This window comes from Rhagoletis pomonella, unplaced genomic scaffold (assembly GCF_013731165.1).
Source record: "Rhagoletis pomonella isolate Grant_MI unplaced genomic scaffold, Rhpom_1.0 Rhpom_scaffold_03602, whole genome shotgun sequence".
In the NCBI taxonomy this organism is placed as follows: Eukaryota; Metazoa; Arthropoda; class Insecta; order Diptera; family Tephritidae; genus Rhagoletis; species Rhagoletis pomonella.
Genome location: NW_023462154.1, coordinates 10,567 through 20,791, shown reverse-complemented (window position 1 = coordinate 20,791; position 10,225 = coordinate 10,567). Strand labels below are relative to the sequence as shown.

The 10,225-nt window shown below is 43.5% G+C and overlaps 1 protein-coding gene across 1 annotated transcript; it reads left to right on the top strand.

Annotated features, from left to right (window-relative positions):
* Positions 1 to 3,108: 3,108 nt before the first annotated feature.
* LOC118754259 (collagen alpha-1(IV) chain-like) lies at positions 3,109 to 9,531 on the top strand (the record flags this gene model as incomplete). The annotated part of the gene is given in 8 exon segments (XM_036489125.1): positions 3,109 to 3,303; positions 3,368 to 3,412; positions 3,525 to 5,284; positions 5,349 to 6,199; positions 6,265 to 8,176; positions 8,264 to 8,378; positions 8,440 to 8,663; positions 8,723 to 9,531. Coding segments are annotated over 8 exon segments (5,382 nt in total), but the record flags the coding sequence as incomplete, so codon positions are not given.
* Between the last annotated feature and the right edge of the window lie 694 nt (positions 9,532 to 10,225).

Sequence of the window (10,225 nt, the reverse complement as noted above, 5' to 3'; positions counted from 1 at the left end):
TCTTCATCTTCATCTTCATCTTCATCTTCATCTTCATCTTCATCTTCGTCTTCATCTTCATCTTCATCTTCATCTTCATCTTCATCTTCATCTTCATCTTCATCTTCATCTTCATCTTCATCTTCATCTTCACCTTCATCTTCATCTTCATCTTCATCTTACCTTTATATTTGTTTTTGATTATATTCTTGTCTTTGCATTAGTCTTTTCCCGCCCAATCGGCGTTTAACGCAGCTATTCGTTTTCTATACCCGTCATATGCTACCTGTACCGTGGCGTTAAATATTTATCGCAAACATAACGGAGCTATAGTAATAAGATTTGCTTCAATAATTTGAGTTTAACTTTTTAACAGGTGGCCACCCTCTTCAGGCACCTCAAAAATATTTTAATTGTGTTAAGCGTAAGACTTTTGTATAATTTAACTAAATTTTACTTTTGAAACAGGTGGCAACCCTCCTACATTTAGCTAGAAAATACAACTTATTCAAAACCATTTTTTTTTGATACCCATATTGGGATAATTCGTTTAGCTTAATAAATATTTTGAATTTGATTTTCGTATATATGGCAACCCTTTAAAAGACTAAAACCATACTGCACATCTGCAGGTCAAGCCCTTTCATGTGACACCTCATTTTTGAAAATCGTACGAACGATACAGATTTTATGACTTGATTTAAATATTTTACGCAACCCTCTGCGGCAGAGAAATTATGAATTTGTTTATCTAACATGTGGCAACTCCTTTCATGGAACTAAAGCTATGTTGCACACCCGAAGGACAAGCCCTTTCATGTGACACCTCATTTTTGAAAATCGTACGAACGATACAGATTTTATGACTTGGTGTTAAATATTTAACGCAACCCTCTGCGGCAAAGAAATTTTGAATTCGATTTTCTAACATGTGGCAACTTTCATGGAACTAAGGCTATGGTGTACACCCAAAGGACAAGGCCTTTCATGTGACACCCCATTTTTAAAAATCGAACGAACGATACAGAGTTTTTTATATTTAAATATTTATGATTTTATAACAGAAAGCCATAAATTTGAAAAAAAAACGACTACGACAACAAGTAGCACTTAAATTGAATCCTTTTTATTATAACCAGAAAATTTGGATAAGTAAGAGCCTTACAAAATTGTAACATAACATAACATGTCATAAGATAACATTAACAGTCTATACGACCTAAAGCAGTTTTCTAAGTTCATCAGAAGATGGATACTTTTGAAAGTTTATAAATAAGTATGATAGCGACTTTTGGAAGAAAACTTAACATTTGATGCAAATTTTTTTTCAGAATATAAAAAGATTTTGCACTCTGTTTTTAGTGGACATGAAACTACTTTAAATACTGGTACGTAATCCACCAAAAACTAGAAATCGAAAAAATTTTACATAGCGCACTTTGCAAGTGGACTACTCATATGTACATACATATGTATATCCTACATACTAGAGTATCTCGAATTCAATCGATTTTAAATGGAAGTCATTAAATTATTGCATCCAAATATATGTGAATTTTTTTGCATTTTTTTTTAATTAATTACAATTTTCTATTTTATAATTTTTTTTTTATTAATATTGATTGCGTCTACGGGGGACACTAAATAGGTCCTTAGACTAACAAAGAAAATGAAAAATTTGTCGGTAGAAGTGGTTGTGTTGTTCTTCAAAATATTCTCCTGCATGATTTATATATTTACTATATCAGATGCTCAAACCAATTTGAAAGCGAGCAGCTTATCCTTGGCATACGAGACCAAATCATTAGGAAGAAATCATTAGGTGCCAAATCAGGACTGTATGGTGGATGACGCTTTAATTCGATGTTTTGAGGCTTAAAAAATAATTACTGGGCGAGGTGAAGGAGAGCTGCTCGCCGTCTTTCTAGAGATTATTCTCCATTTATCTAATACTTTTGCACCACTTAGAATTAATTGTTCGCCGTTCCTCCAAGGCCACTTAACCCACGTCGACGTCTGCATGCGAAGATACGTGGGTCCTTTGTTTCGAAGTGCTTGTTACGCGAACAACTTTTGTTGACTTTTTGAATGTTGCATAACAGCTGATTTGACTTTTCTTTCTACTCATACGCATATATCCAAGATTCCTCACATGTTACGATGTGATTTAACTGCCTGGGCATGGCGTGCTTATATTTTTGCAACGTTTATGTACCCGAATCGACGGGAGCCTTTTTTGGACAATTTGTCAAATTATGTGGGATCCAATGTGCGCAGCGTCGATGTTTTCTGGCGGAAGGAAACTCGCTTTTGATGTTTCGATTCTAAAACGTTGAGGTCGATAGGAGAAATCCATTTTTAATCAAGTTGAGAAGTGCGGTTTTCTCAAGTTGAGAAATAAAATTTTTTGCATAGAAAATTAGAGATTGGAGAAATACAATAATAACACTGTACGACAGCTTTGAACTGTTTAAAAAATCCCATGGGCTGCAAAGTGTATCTGGTGTGTTTTGGCATTCTGATTACGAGAATGTTATTGTTATAGGTATTCGTATAAAATATATGATATGCTTATAAAATCCGCAAATATTTATCTAAGTATTTTTATGATCCTAAGCTTGTTGGTAATGTATTATTTAAAGAGTTCTTTGTCTAAATATGAAAAAACCAAATGGTAATTTACAATTTATCTTATACATATATAAAAATTTATTGCATTTGTGTTAGAGTTCCAAAAATATTGATTTAAAAAAGAAGTGATCTTTAATTGCTTTCCAATAAACCTAAGACTTTAAAGACAGATATAGTTACAGATGTTAACAGCATTTGTATGTAACCTCAAAACTTCAAAGTCCGATAAAAATAATGCGACGTGAGCCAAGAAAATTGTTAAAAATTTTAAAACATCCATGTCATCAATAAAAATAAATCTCCATGAGCTAGAAAAAATAGGGCTTTATTTAAATTTAAATACCTACATAGCTATCATACCTTGGAAGGGGAAAAATAAAGTTAAATGTGTAATTAAAGCAAATTCGTTTCGGTTTTAGACTGGTTGATTTTGCACTTCCATACGTATAATCCGTTAAGTAGATTTAATTTATTAATTTAAATACTTTGGCTTTGCAGGAATCGAACAAGAATTGCAATAACACCATTTGTGATTGCAAGGGGTTAAAAGGTCGTCCAGGTGCTATTGGTACAAAAGGTTACCCTGGCATTGAGGGTCCTCCCGGCGAGGTGGGTCCGATGGGTCCTTTCGGACGTCGCGGCGAATACGGTGATCCCGGCGAGTATGGCGAACAAGGCGAAAAAGGACATCGAGTAAGCAAGACTTAAGTAAAACTTTAAATTTCGATGCAATCAATGAGTACCAATTTTGTTTTAGGGTGATATAGGAGAACTGGGCTTAGCTGGCCGACCTGGACTAGCGGTAAGTGTATATTAGCATTCTCAGAATAAGTTCAAAAAAGTATTTGTTGTCGTGTTCGTTGTTCTGCTGAAAGCAGAAAAGTCATGGAGACTAAGATCATACTTTTTTTTAGGGTCCACCTGGCGAAGACGGCCCTAAGGGCATTAGTGGCATAGACGGTTGTGACGGTAAGTCCGGTCTGCAAGGTTCTCCCGGTTTACCTGGAGATAATGGTCGGCGTGGACCAATGGGCAAACCTGGTCCAGCAGGGCCCACCGGAGATGCTGGTGAGGGTGGTATTAATTCGAAAGGTACCAAAGGTAGTCGTGGCGAACGTGGTCCTGATGGTGTAGACGGCCAATTTGGCTATATTGGAATGAAGGGTTACAAAGGTGATATCGGCTATCCTGGTATTGAAGGTTCCAAAGGTGAGCTGGGCCTGAAGGGCTATAAAGGAGAAATGGCTGAACCGGCCAACCTGCAACTTTTCGCTGAAGGTGAACTGGGTGAAAAGGGTGAACCTGGAGATGGCGAAGAGAGTGAATGGAACTTCGGCAAAGTGATAAAAGGGTATAAGGGTGATAAAGGTCCAACTGGCTGGCCGGGTACTGGCGGAGCTCCAGGTGAGCCAGGAGATGTAGGTCCAACAGGCTTGCCTGGAATTCGAGGTGACACTGGAGAATCGGGTGAGCGCGGAAAGCCGGGTAAATCTGGTGAGCCTGGTTTCCCTGGCGAGAAGGGTGTTAAAGGTGCACCGGGCTATAATGGTCTCGATGGCGAAGATGGTTTAAAGGGTGAACATGGCGATGGTGGTTTCGACGGCATTCCCGGTATACAAGGTCCAGCCGGTCCGCCTGGCATTTACGATCCTAATTTGGATATATCATTCCCGGGCCCACAGGGTCCCCAGGGTGATCTTGGGCCACCTGGTAACCCAGGTCTATCTGGCATACCTGGAAGACAAGGTCGTCCTGGGCCGATGGGTCCTTCAGGACCACCCGGCGACAGAGGCTTGGATGGTGCACCCGGTCGAAGAGGAGACACCGTTAAAGGTGACGATGGCGATTACGGCTATATGGGACCTCCTGGCCCATTGGGTCCGCCTGGAAATCCTGGGCTACCTGGCCGCCCTGGTCAAAGAGGACAACCAGGCCTGAATTTGAGGGGGCCTAAAGGCTTCGCTGGGCAGCTAGGTCAGCCGGCAGCAGACGGTTACCGCGGAGATCGTGGTGAAGTTGGATTGCCCGGAGACAAAGGTGCATCTGGAGATGGTTTGAATATCGTTGGGCCGCCTGGTTCTGATGGACCGCCTGGTATACGAGGGCAACCTGGTCTTGATGGTGTTCCCGGCTGGCCAGGTTTGGTTGGCGACAAAGGTATACGTGGTGATGATTGTGGAATATGCCCAGCTGGGCCACGTGGCTTGAAGGGTCTTCAGGGTGATGCTGGTTATCCGGGATTGAACGGTTTACGAGGTCTTGTAGGTCTAACTGGCGAAAGAGGTCCAAAAGGCTGGGCTGGCAGTCCAGGTCCGAGAGGTCGAAAAGGAATTCCAGGCCCCGCTGGCGCCAGTGGAGGTATGGGTCGTCCTGGACCTCCTGGACGCCCGGGTATCGCGCGTAGAATCAAAAACATTGCAGCACCGGAAAGGGGTGATATAGGTGATGCTGGTGAGCGCGGCGAACAAGGTGCTACTGGTGATCGCGGTTTGGATGGAAGGGCTGGCCTGTACGGTGCAAAGGGTGAAACTGGATTGCGAGGAGATTTCGGAGATATTGGCCGCCCGGGTAGAGACGGTTTACCCGGTAGACCTGGCTACGAAGGAAAACCTGGTCTTGATGCTTCGACACCAAAGTTATATTTGGTTGGTAATCCTGGAAGAGATGGTCTGATGTACGCTTATTTTTAATTTCTGTTTAGAAAATGAGTTTTATATACACATCTTATTTTCTTATAGAGGTGAACGTGGCGAGCCAGGCAGCGAGGGTCCAAAAGGTGATAAAGGTGAGCCTAATCCTGGCGAAATCTACGACAACAAAGGTGAACCTGGTGACAAGGGATATATTGGACTGCCCGGTGAAATCGGACTGAAAGGTGAAATGGGAGAAGTTGGAATTCAGGGATTTCCAGGTGACATTGGATTGCCTGGTCCAACGATCCCAGGACCTGTAGGTGCTAAAGGATGGCCTGGCTTAGCTGGTGAATATGGACAACACGGTGCTCCTGGAAACCCCGGTATAGATGGCTTACCTGGTCTAGACGGTTCGCTAGGTCCTAAAGGTCTACGTGGTGAGCCAGGGCGATATGTATTGCCCGGTGAAATGGGTCCTGATGGATATCCCGGCGTTAAGGGTGTAGAAGGTGACATCGGATTTCCTGGTGCTCCTGGACCTGCTGGCAGACCTGGTGGCAAGGGCGTTAAAGGTTCGAAAGGCGATGATGGCGCATTTGGATTGCAAGGTTTGGCAGGTGTTAAAGGTCAACGTGGTGATTACTTGGTTGGCTATCCTGGTCTTGAGGGAGCGCCGGGAAGAGACGGCAGGACCGCCCCCCATGGGCGCAAAGGTCACAAGGGTGAAATTGGTATGCCGGGGCCAGTCGGAGTACAAGGTGCCAAAGGTAGCATTGGATTCCCAGGACGACGTGGTCGTATTGGAGACCAAGGCAGACCTGGTGAGCCAGGCCAAACAGGTAGCCCTGGATGGGTAGGAATACCCGGAGAACAAGGCGATCGTGGTGATATCGGCTATGATGGTAGAATGGGTGACATGGGACCACGAGGACCTTTTGGCTATATGGGACCAAAAGGTGAAATTGCTTTGAACAAATGATAATTTGAAATCCGTTCAACAACATACTTTTTCAATTTCCAGGTCAATCGGGAGATGTGGGTCCGATAGGTCGCGCTGGAGCACTAGGAATTCCCGGACGCAGAGGTGAATCAGGTGATCGTGGTGTTCCTGGACGTCCTGGCGCCAAAGGAAACGCAGCATATAGCGGTATTAAGGGTGAGAATGGTGAAGCAGGTCTGATGGGACCACGGGGCTATGATGGATTATCCGGCGCAAAGGGAGAACGCGGTCCGGAGGGCGATACACCCATACCATTAGATGGACTACCTGGCATAAAAGGAGAAACGGGTGTACCCGGACGATATGGCTTGGATGGGTTACCTGGTCTTAAGGGGGAGCAAGGTGATTTTGGCTTAACGGGCCTTACCGGAGAGGTAGGGGATAGAGGAGACGAGGGATTGGCTGGATATCGTGGCCGCAATGGCTTGCCCGGTAGAAAAGGTGCTATGGGAGCTATAGGGTTACCTGGCGCGGTTGGAGCGAAAGGTGATGGTGGTGAAAGTGGTTATCCCGGTTTGCCCGGTTTGGTAGGCGACCAAGGCGATGCTGGTCTTCCCGGAGATATAGGAGCACAAGGAGAGCGAGGTGATATAGGTTACCCAGGTCGACCTGGTATATTGTTACGTGGTTTCGCACAACGGGGTGACAAAGGTGAACAAGGCTTCCAGGGTGAACAAGGTCCTATTGGCGAACAAGGTCCCGAGGGCTCTTCCGGATATCCAGGACTTAAAGGCGAACGAGGAGATATTGGTTTTGCTGGAGCACCAGGCGTGGATGGATATCCTGGTGTAAAAGGAGAAATAGGAGACAAAGGCTATCGTGGCGCCACTGGTCCAATAGCTTCATTCATCGAGAATGGTGACGAAGGTGAGCCGGGTTATGATGGCTTCCCCGGACGACCAGGACGCGTAGGTCCCAAGGGAGCACCTGGTGAACAAGGTGAATATGGAGAAAATGGTTTAATCGGTTTGCCAGGTATTTCGATTGGCGGACCAAAAGGCCAAATTGGTGATGTCGGCTATCCTGGCCCGCCAGGACGTAATGGTTTGCCGGGCATGACTGGCCTTAAAGGAGAGCGCGGCGACTATGGTTACCAAGGTGAACGCGGTGAGCTCGGCTTCGCTATTCGCGGCAGAAATGGTGAGGTTGGTGATATCGGTTTGATGGGAGAAGCCGGATATGACGGGCTAAAGGGTGAACAAGGAGAGCAAGGTTTCCAAGGTCGTCCGGGTCCGCTTGGCTTCAGAGGTCCACGCGGGCCACAGGGTGATGCTGGTTGGAGTGGTATCGATGGTTTGGATGGTCTTGAAGGACCCAAAGGTGAACGCGGTGTTACATATGATTTCAGTTTCGCGCGGCCCGGTGATCGCGGAGAACCTGGTCTTGATGGCTTCAAAGGCGAAATAGGCGACATTGGTGAGATCGGTGAAATTGGAAGTTTAGGTTGGCGCGGTGCAAAGGGTTACCAAGGCGATCAAGGCTTCATGGGTGCTACGGGACCAGATGGTCCTCAAGGTGAACGAGGTATGCCCGGTCTAGAAGGTCTCGCGGGGTTGCCTGGAATACCAGGACAAAAAGGTCTAGCTGGTGCACCTGCTCCACCACCACCGCTACCGAAAAGTCGCGGATTTGTGTTTACACGTCACTCGCAATCGGTGCGCATACCCGAGTGTCCGGTGAATACGAACAAGTTATGGGAAGGCTTCTCACTGGCAGGCAATATTGGTAGCAGCATGGCCATCGGACAAGATCTGGGACAATCTGGCTCCTGCATGATGCGCTTCACCACAATGCCGTACATGTTCTGCGATGTGAACAATGTGTGCAATTACGCGCAGAACAACGACGACAGCTTGTGGCTTTCCACTGCTGAACCCATGCCGATGAACATGGCCCCGATACAATCCTTAGATCTGATGAAATTCATATCGCGGTAAGTGGGCAGAACCATTCAATTATTTATTCCAGTTAACTCTGTGAAATTACAAAACTCGAACTGTTTCATTTTTTTTCCTTTTAGTTGTGTAGTCTGTGAAACGACCACTCGTATCATAGCGCTACACAGCCAAAGCATGAGCATACCAGACTGTCCGAATGGTTGGGAAGAAATGTGGACCGGTTACAGTTATTTGATGGTAAGAGGAAAGGAGATTCTATAGCATACATTTTATTCAACTTTGCATTTCTTTCGTGTAGACTACAACTGATAACACCGGCGGCATTGGTCAGAATTTGGTCTCGCCGGGTTCATGCTTAGAAGATTTCCGTGCCAACCCGGTCATCGAGTGTCATGGACATGGCCGTTGCAACTATTACGACCCTCTCGCTTCCTTCTGGCTGGCTGTGATCGAGGAACACGAACAGTGGCTGCAACCGAAGCAGCAAACGCTAAAGGCTGATCAGACCAGCAAAGTGAGCCGGTAAGTACAACTGAACCGCAGATGGTCGAGGCCAAATGCATAATCTCTTTCATTCACAGTTGCACCGTTTGCCGCCGCAAGAATGACTCGTACATCCGTCGCCTGTCTTCCGTACAGGTGGAGGCTACTGAATTCCGTCGCGGTCCTGAACGCTTTGCACCAGAGCCCCGAGGCGTTCCGGTGCCAATACGGCGACCACCACAGCTGCCGCCGAGGAACACCTACTATCGCCCGAACTATCGACGTCCGGACCAGAATGGTCGCCCCTACAACTATGCCGGCAACCAGTATGGCGCCAATCGCATACGACGCCCTCGCGAAGATACATATGCGCCGTAAATTTCCCTTCAGCTTAATATTTTTTTTATTCCTCCCTCAACACAAAATAGGTAGAAGCTTAATATTTTTCATAAAAGCATACAATTTCTTAATATAAATAAATAAATAAATAAATAAAACCAACGCTGAGTATATGCATATGTATGTATATAAATGATAAAAATATGTACCATGTAACACTTACGAATAAACTTTAGGTTATGTGAAAAAATGCCATGTGTGTGCCATTAAAAAAGAAAAAACGAAATATTTTAAAACTTTCGAATGTTTTTTTCGATACTTTTCACTTTCAAATTAACAGAAATAATTGTTAGGAAAATGATGCTCTATTTTATAACCCAAATACTGCCCAGCATGAGCTAATTTGTAGCGTTTTTAATGAAAAACAAAAGCAAAAATCATTATTTTTTATTATAGTTTAATTGCGATTAAAACCAAATGTAACTTAACTACTTTACCACATAAATATGTTAGTGTAAATAATAGCAACGAAGAAATAATCTAATGAATAAAACAAAATATTTGTGAATCGTTGAGTTTTATTTTGAGTATGATAGTTATCAAAAACGAGCAGGCATGCAGTAGTCCCCGGATAAATGAACTTGAAAAATTTTAAACCCGTTTTTCTGTTTATTTAAATTTGTTTGTGTGTTCGGATCTACAGTAAAATAAATCAGAAAAAAATCATTTTTTTTTTTTTTTTTATACCGACGTTTCGACCTTTTTTATTCTGGTCTTCTTCATGGCTTAATGACAATAAAGCAAATAAATAAACATAACTTGTTAGGTTCTCAATCAAACAAAAGTTTAAATAAATAAAAAAAATTTAAGTTTGCGAAGAAAAACGCCGAAACGTTGTCATAAAAATAAAAGAGGATTTTTCTGATTTTGTATTTGACTGTAAACCCGAACACAAACAAGTTTGTGTAAAATTTTTGGTTCGTTCCATGGTGTAATAATAACAAGGTGTTGTCAGTAACTTAACCTCACTTTTTTCGGCAGGTCTATTCCGGTCACGCATTTTAAAGTAGTAGAAAAGGTACTAATTATTTATTACTTTTAATCCGTTTGTACATACTATTTCAAATTAAATGTAGGAAAATGTATAGTTACAAGCTTATAAGCCTGAATATATGTTTGTATCGTTAGCTCCACACAGCTTGGACATATATTGTAAGTTATGAAAAAGTAAAGGCCGTAAAATAAAGAAATTTCCTATAAGA